This window comes from Vigna radiata, chromosome 4 (assembly GCF_000741045.1).
Source record: "Vigna radiata var. radiata cultivar VC1973A chromosome 4, Vradiata_ver6, whole genome shotgun sequence".
NCBI lineage: Eukaryota > Viridiplantae > Streptophyta > Magnoliopsida > Fabales > Fabaceae > Vigna > Vigna radiata.
Window position 1 is genome coordinate 12,236,389 of NC_028354.1, and position 21,858 is coordinate 12,258,246.

The 21,858-nt window shown below is 32.7% G+C and overlaps 1 protein-coding gene and 1 non-coding gene across 2 annotated transcripts; one reads left to right on the top strand and one right to left on the bottom strand.

Moving 5' to 3' along the window:
- The first annotated feature begins 12,827 nt into the window (after nucleotides 1–12,827).
- On the top strand, nucleotides 12,828–18,495 carry LOC106759145 (myosin-M heavy chain). The gene is made up of 4 exons (XM_014642152.2): nucleotides 12,828–13,076; nucleotides 13,276–14,933; nucleotides 15,373–16,418; nucleotides 17,974–18,495. The coding sequence occupies exons 2-4, from the start codon at nucleotides 13,443–13,445 to the stop codon at nucleotides 18,089–18,091; spliced, it is 2,655 nt and encodes an 884-aa protein (XP_014497638.1). The 5' UTR covers nucleotides 12,828–13,076; nucleotides 13,276–13,442; the 3' UTR covers nucleotides 18,092–18,495.
- A 487-nt stretch (nucleotides 18,496–18,982) lies between these two features.
- TRNAY-GUA lies at nucleotides 18,983–19,074 on the bottom strand. The gene is given in 2 exon segments: nucleotides 18,983–19,018; nucleotides 19,038–19,074. It is a non-coding gene; the product is annotated as a tRNA-Tyr (tRNA).
- Nucleotides 19,075–21,858: the final 2,784 nt, after the last annotated feature.

Below are 21,858 nucleotides of genomic sequence, written 5' to 3' on the forward strand. Positions count from 1 at the left end.
ATGAATAAAATTTTAACTTCAGCTGCACAAATAAACATTAGAACATCCAAAATAATTTATGCAACTAAGAATCACATTTTAAGCATCTTTAGTTCCCAAACCCAATAAATTCAATCGTCATAAATTCACTTTAAATCAACCATTTAAGCACAAATATCTCATCAAAAATTTGAATTTTAAAGCATAAATGTGGGCATAAATATGCACTCATCAGAAACTGTAGGTATAATTATTCTTCTTAATGTTATAATCAAGTTCTATATATGAAAAATCTAATTTTTCTTTATCACTTAATGTAACATCCCATTTTAATAGTATAAAACTATTAAAATAAAATATTACATATATGATATATGAAAAAAACCTTTAAGAATACATGAGATCTACCTCTCTAGATCTATCTAACTACCTATCTGATTTATCTTCACCTATCCTTAGCATGACTGAAAAGAACGTCTCCTTAAGCTCACACCATTTAGGTAATCATCGCAAAAGAGAAAACAATACATAGACAGACAACACAAAAGTAAGGATAAGCTAGTGGTAAAACAATTTATCATAATAAAACAACATTACAACATGTTTTACACTTCACACAATATAACCATCCATTCTAAACATGCAACATGCTTAGACTTGACCATCTGGATATACAATGAATTTTGAGCTATAACATGTTCTGCCCTTTGTGTAGTGGAACAATTGATAACCATTAAAGCTACTACAAAAGGTTAGTCCTAAAACATGTCATTTGTGAGATGGAGAAAGGCCCCCAAGCTAGGACCATAGTGGGTTATGCACTTGTGTGATGGAACAGCTGACAACCACGTCTTAGGCCATAATAGAAGTACCTAGACTAAGACCTCCTACTACTCTCACCACATGACTCATCAGTCTCTACTTAAGTATTGGTGGTCAATAGAGTGTCAAGATAATCCATCAGAACTAAGCTTCTTACATTCGTTACAACAACATATGAAACCACCAATAGGAATTTCCTCCTTGGAATTCCTTTTCAATCATACCTTAATTACATACATAATCATACACATAATCATACATATAATCATAAACATAACCTTATTTCCATTTAAACATAAGTTCTACACATTTCCATAGATCAAAAAACAAACTAATATGTCTTTTAAAATAATACACATGGGTAAAAGGATTCAAAAGAACTTAAGAAAACAGACCCACTTGCCCAACTAACAGATTTTGCTCGTCCAACTAGAGCCAAAACAACAAGCTCCCTAAGCTTTTGAGCCGGCTTGCCCAGCTAGCCAATTCTGCTCACCCAGTTGGATTGCATGACTCTACAACACTAAAACTGCAAAATTAGCACTTCTAGACCACCCATTACCTCTTCTAACCACTTTTATCAATTTCTAACACTCCTATATTGGATTGTCTTTTAAACTCAAACAAAAGTATATAACATATCTTAAAAGAATAATCAATTTTTTATAGCAAGACATCAACTCAAAAACCTCTAAATTCTCAACTTAGAGAACAAATTCGCATTCTACCTATTAGAGCTCATTTTTAAGTAACTTAAGAACTCTAAGAATTCATAAATGACTTACTAACACACCCAAAACCTTTTATTTCGACACTGAACCATCGATTCAAAATTTCACTAGTCCATACCCCCAAAAGTACTCTTAAAACCAACTAAATTATCATCAAAAAGCCACTACCTCTCTTCTAAAACAAATTTCAACTACTTCACAACTCTAATAACTCTCAATTTACATTTAAATAGATTCTAAGACTTCATCTCCTTTTTCTAGTCCTTACCTCAAGAACTTACACACCAAGATGAAAAATTAATCAATAATAATTAGAACTCAACCTAGTCCAATTCCTTTATACATGCAACCAAATTAAACACCACCAAAACACCTCAACAACACAATTTATCATACCATTAGAGTTTCATACAGAATCATTCAACATCAACAATCATCATATGATCAATTTTACTTATTCAAAAATTCACATTATTAGCATTCTAATCATAAACATCCAATATCTACAACTTCACATCCTAATCAATATCAATTCATGCTTTATAAAAATTTACCAAGAACAAGATATAGTTTTCTTTATCTTACACCGAACAACAGAGCTCTAAAAACACCGACCCTTTGCTTAGAGTTTAGGGTACTCCAGAAATGCCTACAAAACACTAAATTTAAAATGGAATAGGTCCTTAGGATCTCATATTTCAAGAGAATTAAGAAGGGCAACAATAAGAAACATGCGATGAAGAATCACTTCGCGTGATTTCAAAATTAGGAACGAAAGAGAAAAAATAGTCGAAATTTACTTGCTATATACTAGAAATTGATCGGATAGATGTAGAAATTACTCAGCTGTGATCTCATAGGAACTTCCTAATTGTCAAACATATGATCAGGATTCAAGAACTCTAAGAGAGAAGACAAAGAACTCTAGAAAAGCTATTTCTAGAGAGATGGTACATTTTAAAATAATGAAACTCTTTTATAACAAAACTATTAATAATAAAATCATTTAATATTAAAATAATCGAGTCTCACTATTTTAAAATAATTGAGTCTCACTGTTTTTAGACTACCACCACTTCTAAAATACCATTTTCTGGGATTTATATTCTCCCTAACAAGAAATATTTTCGTCCTCGAAAATTTACTAATCAAATAGGAATAAAAGCTTGCTCTCCTCACTTTCCTATCACAACCACTTAACTAGACCAAGATATTACTCTCAACACCCTAACTGACTGAAAACTTTGCCTTTGTGTTTAAATGTTCTAGTGTTCAATAGTGTAGATTGGTCTAGCCATTAATCTTAGCACAACCTCTCAACCTTTAAACCTCAACTTTTAGAGATCCTTATTTTGCTTGACCAACCAATATTCATTTGACAAACCAAATTCTCCTCCCATCTGTATTCCACTACCTCTTGTAAATTCCTTCTAACACTTTAGCTATTCTTGAATTCAGATCAACACTGACTGATACAATTCACCTTCCTTGGCTTACTCTATGAAACATCATATAATTGACTTAATCATTCACAACTTTTGGTTTACTACCAACTATGGACACTCTTGATCACCTTTAAACACAATCATTCTGATGACATCTTCACCTTCCTTGATTGATCTTCACCCTTCAGGAACATAGATTGTAATTATGCTACTCTGTTAGCAAAGTATAACTCTTATCCACTATAGCCATAAAACCAAGGTTAATCACTCTCTCTTCACTTCTTTGACTCATAAATTTGAACCATCTGCATTTTCACAATCTTGAAATCACTAGCTTGATCAATACCTAACCATCTTATGATACATCTTAAACTAGGATTGTTCAAACTACCCTTTCTCAATCATTTTGAGAAACCCACTAGTTATAGTCTTTTCACTATACTAATGAAAAATTTTATACAACTGGACATCAAACCTCGGTCTTCATACTCTTCAACCAACTCTTACTCAATCCTTATCAAACCAAGAACTTAAATCTTGTTCTGCTTTAACCATTTGTTAACACTTCCTTACCTGAAGATTGACACTGCAGCTTGAAAGTGTAGACTCACTTTGTCTTCTTTATCTTTTACCCATTTCCTCTATACATAACCTCACTTTCGACTTTTGAAGATCACCAAGAACTCTCAACTCATTCTCAGATAACAACACCACTATCATTTTAAAGAAGCTCATCCTCACAAACCACCAACACATGATCTTAAAAGCTCTTCACACACACCTTATATTGATAAGAACATGTCCACCATCACCCGCTGCGCTACTCTAATTCCCATACTTCCTTATTCATCATTCTATTGAAAAGAACTCTCTCTTCATGTCATCTGTAACCCGAAAATAATTACCCTTAAGAACCTTCTTCAAAACTTCAATGATCTTGCAATACCTTGAGAACTCCTCTCTTCCACGATAACTTTCTCATTTCATCTCCTCAACATTGTTTCTACTCCTTGAAAACGTACTCCCAAAAGCCAATTCGGTATACCAAAACTCATACTAAATTATTTCTGTAAGAAAAAGTAGGCATGTTTCCCTTACCGGGGGGGGGGGGGGGTGAATTGATAATGAATAAAAAACAGTTTCGTTTTCTATCTTTTTGGAAACTTGAATGATCTTTAACCTATGTTGAACCGTAAGCAATAAAAGAAAAACAATGGAAGTAAAAAAGATAAGGATAGAAAAACAAAATAGGTTTTTATACTAGTTCGACTTCAATGCCTCCATCCAGTGTCCTTCCAATTACCCTTAGATTGAAAGCATATATACTATAAAATTTGAGTTTTTGCAACAAGGCTATACAGAGAACACCTCTCAAATGTAACCACCTCTCTAACTCACCAATCTAATATAGACAACAACCAAACCTTGCAGAAAGAACAATCTTCTTCTGTGTAGTAACCCTTTGAGACCCTTATGAAAGTCACAAGAACACCAAGTTCTTCTTCCTGGCCACACGTACAGGGAATACCACAATCCAAGATTGCAAAAGACAAAGTGTAATAAGATAAGAATACACCTTAATTGTACAGTAGTTGATTAGCCAATAAACCTTCAATTTTATCCTTCACGAATATCAACCTCTTTGTATCTTGATTATTGGAGGCATTTCAGCGCACCTACAATTCTCTTCTTGACTCACTAATATCAGATTTCAAAGTTCAAATGATCAAAAAGTCTTTAATGCAGAGTGTAGTGCGACATTATATAATTTTCTCATGTCAGATGTGTTTTAATCAATTACGAAAATAATGTAATCGGTTACACTTCTAACAATATTATATCATAATTACATTCAAACAGACTTAACTGATTAAGCATATAATGTAATCGATTGTACAAAACATGTGAGTCAAAACATATGAAAATATGACCGTTATTACAGCTAAGACTTATCATCAAAACAATTTTCAATGTTTAAAAAACTTAACTGATTACATAAACTGTGTAATTGGTTAAGTTCAACACTTAGATGATTTTGAAAACTTATTGTTCACAAAACTCATCATAGCACATTTCAGAAAGGTGTTTTTTAAGGGCACGAGTTTTAATCGATTATACATATAATGTAATCGGTTAAAACTTGTAGCTTGCCACAATTAAGCATTAGTTATTTGATGAACCTAATTGATTACATAACCATTGTAATCGATTACTTCATACATATAGTGCATTGTGCAAGTGGTTTTCACATATTAAAAATATGAGAATGCATACAATAAATGTAAACACATGTATGATCATAGCAATTATGCAAATCAACCAATTTAATTAATATATGTTATAATCATAGAAACATATGTATTATTATCAAAAAATAAATCATGTGTTATCATCATCAAAACCCACATAAAGAAAAAATACATAAGGAATTGGGTTAAACATTCATATTACTCCCCCTTATCAACCGTTTTCACCAATTTTATACTTCTCCTTTTATATATAAAGACACAAATTTTATATTATCAACAAATAATATTCAATCTTAAGTTTACTTAAAAATATTATTATGTAAATCCACAAATGTCTATCAACTATAAATCCTTTAATAAAATTTACTGATAAATATTATAATTTGTTTTTTCTCCTTCGTCCCCATCCTTTATTCCTCATCTCTTTCTTTTTTTTTTTTCCTTCTATTTTTTTTATTAACTTACAGAGACAACAAAGTATGTTATAATAAAATGTTCAAAAAAAATTTCAATTTTGAGTTCTTCTTTGAAGTTATCAAGTAAAAACAAAATAAGTTTAGTATAACACAATTAAATATAAGAAATAACAAGTTATAAGATAAAGAGATATGTGCAAAAAGAGATTTAGATTAATTCAAAACCAATTATATGTTTAATATGAATCTACTAAACCGTAGATATTCTTTTCAATATTTTTCAAGTATCAAATTACAACCATGCTACACATGCAAACTATGTAATTATATAATATAAGAAAAAAAAAACCTCTTGAACAATCTTTAATAGATACTAACTAAATGCAAAAAGTTACTACACCATAAAACACTTTAAAAGATGTAATACATTCACAAATAACGAAAGTCGATAATGAGTGTTCAAGGATTTAAATCAACGTGTAAAGTATCAAATTCACAACACAAAGCCTTGATTGATGATTTAAACAAAAGATTCAAACTTAGATAATTATATAAGCTTATTGAAGTGTTCCATGAATTATTCAAAGCAATTGCTGTGTTTCAAGTGAATTTCAAAATATATTTATAGAAGGCATTTCGACTAGAGCTTAATAGTTTATGTGTGAAGCTAATCGATTGTATTATTCTATGATATTTTTGTAAACAATACAACATTATAACAATTTTGTAATTGACAATGCTAAGGATTAAAATATTTGTACAATATTTTGAAATCACTTTGAGCTTAGTTACCAATTATTATTACAAATAATCGATTTTTAAGCTACTTAAAATAATAGTTTATATGAAATAATAATCAATTATAATGTTTTAAAATCATTTTTGAAAATATCATTAATGATATCATAATTAATGATGATCATGCTTCTTATTCTAAAATAATTTTGCTTTCTTATGTGTATGATGAGCACATATTCATACAAGCTATAAACATTCAATACGATATTGTTCCCTCGTTAAAAAGAATAAAATGTTACAATTTTATACAAATGGTTTTTAAATAAAATATTACTTTAAAAAAAAGACATCAATATTAAAGTAAGAAGAGTGTCTTTGTATATAGCACATTGTGATGTTAAAAGTTTAAGACGAGTTTCCAAATTGGATTTTTTTGTTTGTTTGTGTTTTTATAACTCTATATTAGTATTATTTTATTGGATATTGCCAAATGTATTAGATAAGTGCTTTCTTTCTTTTCTTGGCTTAAATTCTTATTTCGTCCTCAAGTTAGGGGTTGAATTTTTGTTTTATACTCAGTTTTAAAAATGAAACTATTTTGTCCCCATATTACAAATTTTGTATGCAATCGGTCCCTTCCGTTAAGTAGGCGTTAAAATTGTAAACGTTGAGCTGACTGTGGATGTGATGTGAGCAAGATATGTGGTCGTGGCAATAAGGTGGGCTACATTACTTGACGTGGCAGCCAAAAAATACATTATGTGTTTCTATGTAAGGAAAAATAAAAAATTAGGATTTTTAATAGAAATCGAGGATTTTTCAATTGGGGATCTAATTAGAAACTAAGCTTCTCTCAAAGGATTGACATGTTGTATTTGATTTATTCAAACCTTACTCTTTGCTAAAAAACAGACCAGATAACGATTGTAAAAAGATTTTGCTCATACCATGGATGGATGAAGAAAGAATAAGAGAATGATAAGGTAACAAATACAGCATACAACAACATGCCATAATTCAAAATCTTGCTTTAAACAATACCAGAAGTTGATAGATAGAAAACCAAAAGCTGCTAAAAGAATTGCAAAACGGACCACAACAGTTTTTACAATTCAACCAACAAGCTATGGTACAATTTTTACAATTTTTTAGCAGCAGTCATAAGTTCCTGAATCATTCATACAGTGGCTTTTGCATTTGATTATGAGAAGGAAACAAAACCTTTGGCAAAGCTTTTTGAACAACGTTAAGGGGACTTCAGTAATGCGCCCTTCAACCCAAAAACCTACTAAAAATGAAGAGATCCTTTTTGAAATCCACAAATAATGAACTAACAACAAATCTACACAATTTTGCAAGCAAGAAAAGCTCACAAGCCTGACATCAATATCATCATCATCTAATAAAATGTTTCAGTAGTTAATTAACTAAACAACCTCGACAACCAGTGAATTCAAATTCTTCGAATTTGAACCAGAAACTTCGTCCTGCCAAACTACTCGGATCATCCATAAGAGTCTAAATGAAGTTATTAACCACCCTGCGTTCTTGCTCTGTCACCCTTAAACTAAACCATGTTAGCAATTTCAACCTAAATTCTCGTTTAATGTGAGCTTCACATTCTAGCCAACGAATTACTTTCACACAATACTCAAAGTTCTCATCCAAGGAACATGAACCATCAAATATGCGTAATGGACAACCGTTAATTAAAGTGCTTTCACAATCATGTGTCTCTTCCATTGTTCTTGCTATCCTTTTTTTGTACATATCTAAGCATGAATCAACCGCAAATACTTCTCCTGTTGGCCCATGGGTCCAGGTTTGAGAATCCCTACTCCCATGTGATCTTGCTAAACCATTTTTCTCTAGATCATGTCTGGTTAATACATCAATTTTGCAATCGAAAAAAAGAAGTGAACAATCTCCTTCACCAACCTTTTTTGCTCAATCACCCGCCTTCGAGAACGCCAATCCTTTGACAATGTCAATCCTTCGAGAGAAGCTCAGTTTGTGATTAAATCCCCAGTTGAAAAATCTCCAATTTCTGATTAAAAACCGTAATTTTTTATTTTTCCTTACATAGAAACACGTAATGTATTTTTTGGCTGCCACGTCAAGTAATGTAGCCCACCTCATTGCCACGACCACATATCTTGCTCACATCACATCCACAGTCAGCTTAATGTTTACAATTTCAACGCCTACTTAACGGAAGTGATCGATTACTTACAAAATTCATAATATGGGGACAAAATAGTTTCATTTTAAAACCGGATATAAAAGAGAAATTCAACCCCTAACTTAGGAACCAAATAAGCATTTAAGTTTTTTTTTTTTTTTTTTTAGAATTTTCAAGTACCATATATAAATGACATAACTATATTTTCACTCATGGATCATCTTCATCCATCACTTATTTTGGTCGAATTGGATTACAAAATAAATTTATAATAAATAAAATTATTTAAATTCAATTTTTTGATAAATTAATTCATTTAATCTATCATTCATGATGGATATGTTAGAGTGATTTTTAATAAATTAAAAAAATCCATATATCAACTTGGATTGTATTAATCAATTTTTATATTTTCTTATTGATGATTTTTTTTAAAGATAATGGAATTTAATTTAAAGATGCAAATAAAAGATGATTTGTTAGGTTTAGAAGTAGTGTGAAATACGTAAGAGAAAAACTTCTTGAACTAGTTGTTGCATAATGTGAAATGTACAGTGAAAGAAGGGAAAAAATTACAACAATTTAAATGTTTTAATTAAAGAGTGAATGAACTGTATCATTTTTTAATAAAAATATAAAGTAATTTAATTTTATTTTTGATAAATTAAAAATTTCTTTTAAAATTACTGAAATTCAATTTATAATTAAAGATATTGAAAGTGATGTAATTTTTTCTGATACAGCACGACTCAAATTTTTATTCATCCAATAAAATAAAAACATAATATTTCCTCGAATAGATATTTTTTTTAAATATTTAACTATGTGGGATGGGCTTTCTGCACGAACGCCAAATAATGCAATTAATTAATCACAGGAAAAATCATTGTACTGTCATTTAAAATATTCATTTTCAAATATTGTCTTTTAACAATTTCATACAATTATATATATATATATATATATATATATATATATGGGGTTTGCTAACTTGCGTACGCCTGTTTTTCAGTTGGTACATTTTAGCAATATGTACCGGGTTTCAGTAGACAAAAATACTTTTATATATCATGAATTCTAAAGTTTTAAGGTTAAGAGTATTTTAATAATTTTCATTCTCAAAATTAAAAAAATAAAAAAAAAACCCCAAAACCCTTAAACACCTCTCTCATTCCTCTTTCATCTCTTTCACTCCAACTTTTTCTCTCTCATCCCTAGCCAATTGAAATTTTCATTCTCAAAACTAAAAAAAACCAAAACCCTTACTCATCTCCTTCATTCCTATCAACTCTTTCTCCTTTATCTCTCTCACTCAAACATTTTTTCTATCATCTCTGCACTAGCCCCAACTAAAAAACACTCATTATTAAATAAAATGGTTAGAGAAAAAAAATACTTACATAAATAAAAAAATTAAAGTACCTAATTTTTTCTTTATATAATTATAAATAAAATTTCAAGATTTAGAATTTTTATTATTTGATTTTATTGTTGAGAATTTTATTGTATTTTGATTTGTTTTTTCTTTGGTAAAGGAAAACAAGTTAATGAATTTCTACAAAAAACAATTAAATGGCCACGGAGCAATGTTACGTAGTAGTCTCAGAATGTAAAGGAAGGATGCTCATAAGTCTTGGTGCAAGTTGTGCCCGTCGGCTGTAATATATACAGTGAAGGAGGTAAATAAGGGTTTGAGGCTTCTTTTTTAGTTTTGATAATGAAAATTTCAATTGGGACTAGAGTAGGGATGACAGACAAAAAGTTGGAGTGAAAAAGATGAAAGAGAAAGAGTTGAGAAGAATGAGAGAGGTGGGTAAGGGTTTTGGGGGTTTCTTTTTTTATTTTTTTTAATTTTGAGAATGAAAATTATTAAAATACCCTTAACCTTAAAACTTAGAATTCATGATATATAAGGGTATTTTTGTCTACTAAAACCCGGTACACATTGCTAAAATGTACCAACTGAAAAACAGGCATCCGCAAGTTATATATATATATATATATGGGGTTTGTTAACACGCGTACGCCTGTTTCATTTATCATAGATTCTAAGTTTTAAGGTCAAGGATATTTAAATAATTTTCATTCTCAAAACTTAAAATAAAAAAAGAAACCCACAAACCCTTACTCACCTCCCTCATTCCTCTCAACCCTTTCTCTTTCATCTCTCTCACTCCAATATGTCATCGTAATTTGTTGCTCTTGCTCTGTTCGTTCATTTGGAGGATGTGTTATATATTTTCCCTTCTTATTATTATTAAATTTCATTTTTAAATTAAATCATGTAAATAAATGTCTGTTCGTTCATTTGGAGGATGTGTTATATATTTTCCCTTCTTATTATTATTAAATTTCATTTTTAAATTAAATCATGTAAATAAAACCTTCATAAATCAATTAAATTTTCATATATTATTTACACATCTACACCACATTTCATTACATTTTTAAAGAACAAGATATTTTCCTCTATTGTCCTTTTCCCTTTTCACAAAGTGTTTCTTTTTCCTTTCTCTATTGGTATGGGATACATGATGTAAGATTACAACCTAGAATTGAAAGAATTGTACTCCTAGGGAGCTCTTCTATACTTATTTCTTTAATTTCCTTATGTCCCATTTTTATCACTGAATCAACTTCTACAAGCGTTTAGAATAAACTTTAACCACTGTGCAAGATAAAAAACAGTAAAATCATTTTTTACCTTTGAGATTTGGAAAGAGTAACATAAAGTGACAAAGTTTATATTCATTTTACACACATTAATAAATATAAAATGATTATAAAAGAGTAAACTTTTTCAATTTTTAAAAAAATATCTCTGATTCAAATTACCACCACCATCTTCAATTGAAAAATTGTGGAGTGATGACAGAGAAAATGTTGAGATGAGAGAGAAAATATCTCTGATGACAAAGGGTTTCTGATTTTTTTTAATTGGGGCAACAGTAGGGATGACAGAGAAAATGTTGGAGTGAGAGAGATGACAGAGAAAATGTTGGAGTGAGAGAGATGAAAGAGAAAGGGTTGAGAAGAATGAGGGAGGTGAGTAAGGGTTTGGGGGTTTCTTTTTTTTTTTTTTTAGTTTTGAGAATGAAAATTATTTAAATATCCTTGACCTTAAAACTTAGAATCCATGGTAAATGAGGGTATTTTTGTCTAGTATAATCCGGTACACATTGTTAAAACGTACCAACTGAAAAACAGTACGCATGTTAATGAAAATTGATGTGTATCCATGACTTTCTTTTAATGATATATATTAAAATTGAGAATGAAAATTGATGTGTATACATGACTTTCTTTTAATGATATATATTAAAATTGAAAAAAAAAATTGATATAAAGTTTATGCACAGTTAAACACACATAGCAAAATCTTCTTCTTATTGGAAGCAGTAAAACATGGCTACCATTGGTGCCACTCCAAATGGGTTATTCTGGTCAGTGTATGAAGGATGCATTTCTCGTTACGATAATTGCGTTGAACGATGCTGGTTTTTTTTTATCATTTAGTGTGAGCAGTTTATATGAAATTGAAATGAGTAATTTCATTAAATAAAAAATTAATAATAATAAATAAACATATTAAGATATAATGAATAATCTTACAACACTCATTTTGATTATTTTGTTATTAAAGTGAAAAACAAATGAACGAACAGATCGAGAGTAACAAATTGCGGTATCGCAGGTTGTTGTGTGTGGGTGAGAGATAATATGATATAAGAGAGAAACAAATTGGATAAGTGAAGAATGTGAATTAGAATTAGACGAGTGTTTCTGATTATAGTAGGGGGGATTTCGATTCTTTTTATAAGTTTGATAATGAAAATTATTAAAATATCTTTAACCTTAAAAATTAGAATTCATTATATATAAAAGTATTTTTATCAAGTAAAACTCGATATCCATTGTTAAAATATACTCAATAAAAAACAAAGTAAGTACATCAACAAATCCATATAAATATATATATATATATATATATATATATATATATATATATATATATATAATTAATTGAAACCCAAAATTATTAATGAAATTAAACAAGTGACCAAACACCAAAATTGTTCCGTGCGAAAGAGCAAAAATTGCCAGAAGAAAAGAAGGTAGGAGAGAGAAAACATACACAAAATAAGAAAAGAGAATAATAACAGCCGGCCCGGTTCACCGACTCCGGTCCAGTCTATCCACATCGCGACGGTTCAGTGACATCGCTTGTTCCGATTTTGTTTTTCATTTCCTTCTTCAGTGCATTCTCTCTCTCTCTCTCTCTCTCTCTCTCTCTCTCTCTCTCTCTTTCTTCTTATCTTGTTTCTCTCTCTTCTTCTCGCATTGTTTCTCTCTCTCTCTTAACACTCACCGAACAACCCGCGACGGAGGCTCCTAGCCGAATCGGACGACTCAACTCCAGCTCCGAACACTTTCATGTGCTCCGGACCCAATCTCATTTCACTCCCATTTCCACCGATTTTCATCTTCTCGTTTTCACCATTGACGCCGAATCTGTGAGTCCTAAATTCCCATTCCTTTCCCTTTCGATTTATTACACAATCACGTTGGACCAAGCTTTCAATTTTTCCTCTTTCATTTGTCTGTTACTTTTATTTTTTGAACTGTATTGCGACCTTTGTTGCTACAATAGGGTAATTTTGAATTCCAATGTCTATTTCTAAATATTCTGAGTTTTTTATGTTTTCTTTTTAGGTTTGGGATTTTAGGGTTCCGAAGTTTCTGCGTCTAAACCTGGGGGATATATATTGGGAGGAGGGGGAAAGGAACCCGGAATTAGGGTTTCCTCGGAAGCGTTGTTTTTATTGGGAAAATAAAGAGGGTATATTTGGGACTAGGAAGAGGGTTAGGTTTAGAGGATAATGTGTATACTGTGTGTGATTCAGAAGTGGTCTCGCCGGGTTGCGACTATGCTACCTTGGTTGGTTATTCCGTTAATTGGTTTGTGGGCACTTTCTCAGCTTCTGCCGCCTGCTTTTCGCTTCGAGATTACTTCGCCTCGACTGGCTTGTGTTTTTGTGTTGTTGGTTACTCTCTTCTGGTATGAGATTTTGATGCCTTGGTTGTCGGCTTGGCGCGTGCGGAGGAATGCACGGATTAGGGAGAGGAAGAGGTTTGAGGCCATAGAAATGCAGAAGTTGAGGAAGACAGCTACTAGGCGGTGCCGCAACTGCTTGAGTCCTTATAGGGATCAGAACCCTGGTGGGGGTCGGTTTATGTGTTTTAACTGTGGTCATGTTTCTAAGAGACCGGTTCTAGACTTGCCTGTGCCTCCGGGGTTAGGGATTTCCAATTCCAGTATAGTTAAGGATTTGGTTGGAAAAGGTGGCAAGATATTAAATAGCAAGGTATGGTCTGAAAATGGATGGATGTGCGGTCAGGAATGGCTGGAGAATGGCAATTGGGTTGGTGGGTCTATTCCAGGTAATCCTAGCAACTGGAGGACGAGTGAGAGTACTGGTCTTTTTGGAGGAGCGGAGCATTGTTCGACTGAGAGGTCATATTGTGGTCTTTTATTTTTGGTTTGCAAGCTTTTGACTTCGTTTTTCAAGAGCATTAGATGGCTCTGGAGAAAGGCTTTTAGAATTAGTTCAAGAGAAGAATGTTCATCCGATGCTGAACATAGAGCATTCTTGGCAAAGAGGGGTGAAAATGGGGTGGGCCTCAGTGAAAGTAGAGGGGAAAAAGCACGTAGGAAAGCTGAGGAGAAAAGACAGGCTAGGCTAGAGAAAGAGCTTTTGGAGGAAGAAGAGAGAAAACAGAGGGAGGAGGTTGCAAGGTTAGTGGAGGAGCGTAGGAAACTGAGAGATGAGAAAGTGGAAGCAGAGAAAGATCACAGCAAATCATCAAATCCCGGTAAGGATAAAGAGCGCAGGAAGGAAGCTGAAAGGAGGCGTCAGGAAAAAAGAAAAGAGAAAGACAAGGGATCCAGTAAGAGCAACTCTGATGCCGAAGAATTGGAGAGAAGAGCTGGCAAGGAAAGTGAGCGGAAGCGGGACTTTGACAAAAAGAGTGAAATGGATCGCCGAGAGCAACAGAAATCTATGTTAGAGAGTGGTAAGGGACAGAGTATGGACAATGCACCTAATAAAAATGTCCCTGCTAACAATTATAACCGAGGAGGCACTGGAGCAAGGTATCTTGACCGCATGCGGGGCACTTTTTTGTCTTCTTCAAAAGCATTTGGTTTCAGTAGGGGCAATAATATTCCAAGTACTGTGGTGAAAGATAACAAGTTTAATAGTTCTGTAGATCATGTTCATACTGCTCCCAGCCGGAGAGAAATATGTCCTCCCGAGCGTCCTGCTGCAAAATTGAATTTAAATTGTGATGATAGGAATATCACTCATTCTGTAAGTTGTCTTGCTTCCTATATCTTTGCGCTTTTACAATACTTTCCTAGCATGTTATCTTGAGTGTTGATCAGTGATGGAGTGCTAGTTGTTTTTTTTCCATATAAAAAAAACATGTAGTTTACAGATAAATATTACTGTCAAATGTCTGGACAAGGCTTTTGCTGTTATTTTATCTTCAAGCGTGTCTATTGTCACTAACATCCATTTTGTTTGTTGACGTTCTAAACTTTTAGTCTTTGAGATTTTTGAGCATAACATAGTTTTGTGATGTTCTGATTAATTTTTATTGCTTGCTATTACCTTAGGATGCTCTAGTTTATAATTGCTTGCCATAAATTTATATTAATTGCTTATTAGAAGTCTATATGATTATCTTGGGTGCACTGTAAAATACGTACTAATGAAACTGTATTATCATGATAATTGTTCCTTGCAGGTACTCCCGGAATCACAGCCATGGAGTGCAGCACCTAAAAAATCATGGCAGCAATTATTTACTCGATCTTCATCTGTTTCTCAATCTTCAAACTCCAATGTAATATGCAGACCAAATTCCAAAACTCTAGCAGAAACCAAAAGCCCTCAGTTGCCTTCCCAGTCACCAGTTACACAAACATTTACCAATCCCATTCAATTTGGTCTTCCATCACCATTTAATATTTCTACCCATGCAAATGTACCAACTAGTAGTAGTCTAGGTTTTTCTCCTGCAATTGAACCATTTTTTTCTCCAGTTGGAAATACATCGCATGTCTTTCGACAAGATGAGCCAGAGCTTTTTGAAGACCCCTGCTATGTTCCTGATCCGGTGTCCTTGCTTGGGCCTGTTTCTGAGTCACTCGACAATTTTCAGTTGGACTTGGGAATTGGCTTTGGGACGGAGAATGCAGTAACAAAACCACACTCTTTGAATAGCATATCTGCAAGTTCTGATGTTAATAAGCCATCTCCGATTGAGTCACCATCATCCCGGGAAAAACATAGCTGTTCTAATTGGTTTCCCAGTACCCCCAAGGGCCAAGACAGACGTGGTTTTCCCCTGGATGATGCAGCTGCAAATGAGAAGGGAACATGGCAGATGTGGAGTTCGTCTCCCCTTGTACAAGATGGTTTAGGTTTAGTAGGTGGCCCGGGGAGCTGGCTTTTATCCTCACAAAGGAACACACCAAACAAGGATGATTTTGTGGTTTCATCTTCTCAGAATGCTATGGCTTCGTTTTTAAACAAAGAAGATAACATAATATCCAGCACCCAGTCTCCACAGAATGTTTTTCTTCCTAATGGCCATAGTGGTGAGAACTTCAGCCCCGTTACTGGTTCATCTGGATATGATCCTTGGTCACAAAGTGCTCTCTTCCCACCATTGTCAGGTGGTCTTATAGCTCATGAGGCAGCGAATCAAAATGATATAATATATGGTAGCCCAAGTGAATCTGCTAGTAGCCATGGGCTTGATGGTTCTCCGGCTAACTGTTGGTCCAAGTATGTATGAACTTTTTGCCTAGCCTATAATGGATAGCTGATTTGGAATTTCTGCTTTACATTTATCATTTATATTGTTGAGCGTTTTTATTTGATGAAACTTATTTAAAAAAAAATGAGAAAAAACAATTCTTATTTTTCAAAATGAACTGTAGATCTGTAAACATTGATGGGAATGCTAAACCTTTTACTTCTTTTGTTTCAAGAGTCTCGGTCATGTTATCTAGGTGATCATACGTTGGGAAAACCATTGGTTTCTGTGGTGAAATTAATTTTATTGTACTTAACAAGTGATGGAACGTTTGAATACAACAGCATGTGTTTAAGTATGTATGTGCTGTGTTGATCTTAGTTTTCCTCTGTAGTCTCTTTGTTGAATTGTGTGGATTGCTTATTGATTATACTTTGATTCAATGAATCTAAATATATCTATTACTAATTTACAGTAGTGCTCGTTGTTAGGTTTTTATTTTAACGGATTGATTGAATATATTTGCAATTCTTCCGTACAGAAAACTAGCTTATAAAGAAGAAATATGTTAATGTTTCAAACGAGGATGAACTACTTTTTAAGCTTATTGTTAATGGTTTGACTGTTTGACTGGAGGTATATACCCAAAACAGTATTTCCATCTCTAACCATGCTCATCAGAGAAGAGCGAGGTGTAGAAAATGAAATATAAATATGAAAAAAAATATGTAGCATCACAGCTTTTGTCAAATTTTCATGATTTTGTCTTTTCTGCTGTCCACATACCACTCATGTATATGAAAGGTAATTTAAGTGTTTGATTATTCCTGTGACTTTGGACATCTTTGGATGTCTGATATATAACAGAATAAAATGTATTTAGCACCAAATTTACCCTTTTTATGTTCTTTAGTTTTACTAAAAGTGGAATTGTTGCTTGTCAAATGATATTTTGGATTCTTGTGTGAGATCTGTGTACTGAGGATTCATCTGTGTGATATGTATTATGATTTATTTATTCATGAAATGAATGCGGTATGTTCGACAGTATATTTATGTTCTATTTGATTGAGTCATGAAATGTGTGATTGTGTTCATTGATTAGCTCTAGCTGTCATCAATTTGTTTGTCCTTTCAAAATAATTGTTTGTGAATATACTATCAGCTAAAATTTCAAACTGCGGACTTGTTGAACCTGGAAAATAATGAAATAAAAACTAGTTGAACCAAAAAAAATAAAATTAAAAAGAGGCCCTTATAATGGAAGTTGACTGTAAAAGAAGAATCTCTTGCCCCTAAAGTAGAATTATGGCGAAGTCTAGATGCCTGAAATACTTGGACTATTACCCTTTTTCCTGCTTATGATGGCATGATGCATGTACTGACATTGTGTTAGATTTATTTTTCCTGCTTGATTATGCAACTTGGGTCCTTCCTCCCTCCCTAATACAATTTTTAGTTAGTATAGACGGTTGAAAACTGTTGTTTGGAACTTATGCTTTTGCGTAAGATGTGATTTTTATTTTCAGCATCTAAATGAAGTTCTGACTTTTTGAGACTCTTTGATTTTTGTTTGCTTTGCAGAAAGGAATGGGCTGTAGATGGTTCTGTGGAAAGCATAGGGAAGTCAACTGTTTCAAGGCTATATAGTGGAGGTCAACAGCCAACCTCAGATGTACAGTCGTTCTGGTCATTTGATTAAAAAGATGATAGTGACAGGTTATGAGGGAGGGACTTGATAAACAAACACAACTGTTCTCTTGAGGCAAATAGCCTCTTTTGGGGGAAGAGTTTAGAATACTGAACCCATTGTATCTTCCTTTCTTCTTTTTAAAGGAAGATTGATGTTTACATAACGTTAGCAGCATCAATAGGAATACATGTTGGATTGGATGCACTCTGAGCAAGGTAACAAGAGAGGTTCTGGTGCCCTCATTTCTTTGGAGAATGATGCTTCACATTTCCACATGTGTCACGATCTTCAAATATGCAGCAATTGATGATGTTCTTAATCACAAATTAACTCATACTAACATGACCCGCAGCCAATGTGTTTGTGTACGTGGCCCTCTCATTATTATGAATCCAGCTGCATCTTTGACCGCATTATGGTGTGATCCGCTGTTTTATTTTTATTTTTCTTCACTCTTATTTCCTCACGATGAGAGGTTTTAAATCCTTTGATCAATGCGTTCAATAATTAACGAAAAATCAACGTTAAATAGGGTTCAAATCAAGTTACTGATTGCTGCTTTTTACACCATATAAGAAACTATCCCCACATGTTCTCATTCGCGAATGTAAACTGTTCTGTAATATACGTTGCGAAATGATAGTGAGAGGCGATTTTTCTAGCACGATTGTCTGCAAATGTAGTTTGGAGTGTGACCTAAAGAAGCCTAAAGTAAACATTTTGATTTATTTATGAGAGAATTAATTTTCTTGTTATTCATGCATAAAGCACTAGCCGTTGAAACATAAATAATTAAAACTGACAATTTGTTTTTCTGTCGAATGCAAGATGTTGAATCTTTTGCAGAGGGAGCAGCACATGTGCATCCAAATGATTAGAAAAACCAAAAATTTAAAACTTTCCGACCTGCCGGATTCGAACCAGCGACCTAAGGATTGCTATTTGAGTTTACCAACTACAGTCCTCCGCTCTACCAACTGAGCTAAGGTCGGTATTTGATGTAATGATGAAGGGTTTCTTAAAAAACTTTAAGCAAACACCTTATAGCATGTTTTTTCCACCTGACAAAATTTCGATCTATCTGATATTAAATATAAACTGCCACATTATAAAATAAACTTAATTTTATATTTTTATCATTAAAATTTTATTGTTTTGTAATTTTTTTTATTATAATAGATTCTATCATCTACTAATTTGTGGTGAATTCAATACACACACCTTAATTATTAAATTTTTAATTTGGGGAATTTTGCCACCAAGGTTTCCGTTTGTTTAATTTTATCCTTAGATTATAAACATTTTAACTTTTCTTATTTTGGATACCAATTTATTATCAGCGTGTTGATTTGATATGTTCAAAACTAATTCCACCTGAACTATATTCGGGTGAGCGATCGACTAATTTGAATCCAAAATCAAAACAGGCAATCCAGACAAACACTAATCAAGAAAGGTAAATGACATTAATGGCCAATTAATATGTTTAATGATCATATTAAATGCAAATATACGCTATTTATGAATGATTGACAGATCATATTGTACGAGAATATGATATTAATGGACAATTAGCAAGTATTATTGAATTTGATTGTCTAGTTTAATCATTAATCAATGTGCTTGGCTACCACAAGCCTTATAAATATGTTATTAACATTTAGGTAAAATAACATTGAGTTATCCTAAATAAATATAGACCTCTTTATACAACATGTCTGACTTGAGCGTCGGAGTGTCTTTTGCAGGTTCACCACCCATCGGAGGATTGTGTTATCAGAAAGGATTAAAAACGACCCAGAGAGAGCAGAGAAGAAAGGTCAATAGACCCTCGAACCAATCCCACCAAAACATTTTGGCGCCCACCGTGGGACCGGGAGGCATTCCCATGAAACCACGAGGAACCAGACGCGCCCTCGATCTCAACATCGCTACTTCATATTTTTATGAGTACAAATATCAGGTTCTAATGTTCTCTCACTATAGAAATAAATATTTTAACTCATATTTTTGTGAGTAAAAATATCACTAAGGTTCAGACCAATGCTTAACAATATCATGTCCTAAATGTTATCTCACTATAAAAATAAATATTTTATTTAACTCATATTTTTGTGAATAAAAATATTACGTGTAGGAAGATTCAGACCAACGTTCAACCTTACTAGGTTCTAACACTATCTCATTATAAAAATAAATATTTTATTTAACTCATATTTTTGTGAGTAAAAGTATTACGTGTAAGAAGGTTCAGACCAACGTTAAACCTTATCAGGTTCTAACGTTATCTCATTATCAAAAATAAATATTTTATTTAACTCATATCTTTTGGAGCAAAAATATCTTGCACCGGAAAAAGTTTCAAAACCGAACAGTGGGGAACGCTCCTCGTGAACTCCCACTCTCGTCCTAAACCGAGAGGTGGGACAAGCTCTTTGTGAACTCTCACTCTCGTCCTAAACCGAGCGGTGGAGCAAGCTCCTTGTGAACTCTCACTCTCGTCCTAAACCGAGCGGTGGAGCAAGCTCCTCGTGTCTCGTCCTAAACCAAGTGGTGGGGAATGCTCCTTATGAATTCTCACTCTCGTCCTAAACCGAGCGGTGGGGAACGCTTCTCGTGAACTCTCACTCTCGTCCAAATTCGTCCAGCATAATTAAACCCCTTCAGACCTGCAAACAGCTGCTCGGGGCTTGGGGGCTCAATGTACTATACCCCCGGTGAACGACCAGCTAAAGAGAATCCAGAGCCAAAATAGGCAACCAATCGGCAGTCAGACAAACACTAATCAGGAAAGACAAATGACATTAATGGCCAATTAATATGTTTATTATTGAATTTGATTGTCTGGTGTAATGATTAATCAATGCGTTTGGCTACTACAAGCCTTATAAATATACTATTAAAAATAACCTAAATAAAATATAGACCTCTCTATACAACATATCTGACTTAAACGTCAGAGTGTCTTTTGTAGGTCCACTACCCATCGGAGGATTGTATTCTCATAAAGGATTAAAACGACCCAAAGAGAACAGAGAAGAAAGGTCAACCGACTCTCGAACCAATCCCACCGAAATATCATTGTTATTAAATATGAACTATAATTCGTGTAGAAAATTTATTAAATTTGCGTTTGTTTATGTTTTATAGATTATTCAACACAGAATCTTTATTTTATCTTTTATAATTATCAGATGAAAAACGTACTTTTAATTATTAATTCGGAGGAAAGTATATTAAATATTAGAGTACTTTTATTGTAAACCAACATTATTATATATTTATATGAACCTACACAAATATTTCGATAACTTTACTTATTTTTGGTAATTATTTTTCACAAAAATAGCCAAGTGCTAAATCTAATGCGTGCAAAATCTTATTAAATTAAGGAGAGAATATTTGCACAATTTTTTATTATTAAAATGAATATAAATGATAGCATAATTGCTACGTTGATTATAGCCTAATCATAATCATATATTATTGATGTTTACCGTCGGACAATTTATAATACCAAATATAATGTAGTATTGGTTTAATACAATTTTAATATTTTCTTATTATTTTTCTGTTTTTTTTTTATATTTTAGTTAGAAAATATTGATTTCATTTTTAACTTATCAAACCAAATACATTAAACTTTTTTTACGGAATAGAAATTAAGCTTGTATGTTTTAAAAAAAAAATACTACATTGAAGTTACAAATCTGACATTCAAGAAATTTAAATTGATTTTTAAAACATTAAAAATTAAAAATAATAAAGTCAAACCA

What these genes read in the sequence shown, in the direction of transcription:
- LOC106759145 (XM_014642152.2), top strand. Translation starts at nt 13,443, where the DNA reads ATGTGTATACTGTGTGTGATTCAGAAGTGGTCTCGCCGGGTTGCGACT. An exon ending in ATAGGAATATCACTCATTCT is followed by an intron (nt 14,934 to 15,372) that starts GTAAGTTGTCTT and finishes TGTTCCTTGCAG; the next exon opens with GTACTCCCGGAATCACAGCC. An exon ending in CCGGCTAACTGTTGGTCCAA is followed by an intron (nt 16,419 to 17,973) that starts GTATGTATGAAC and finishes TTTGCTTTGCAG; the next exon opens with AAAGGAATGGGCTGTAGATG.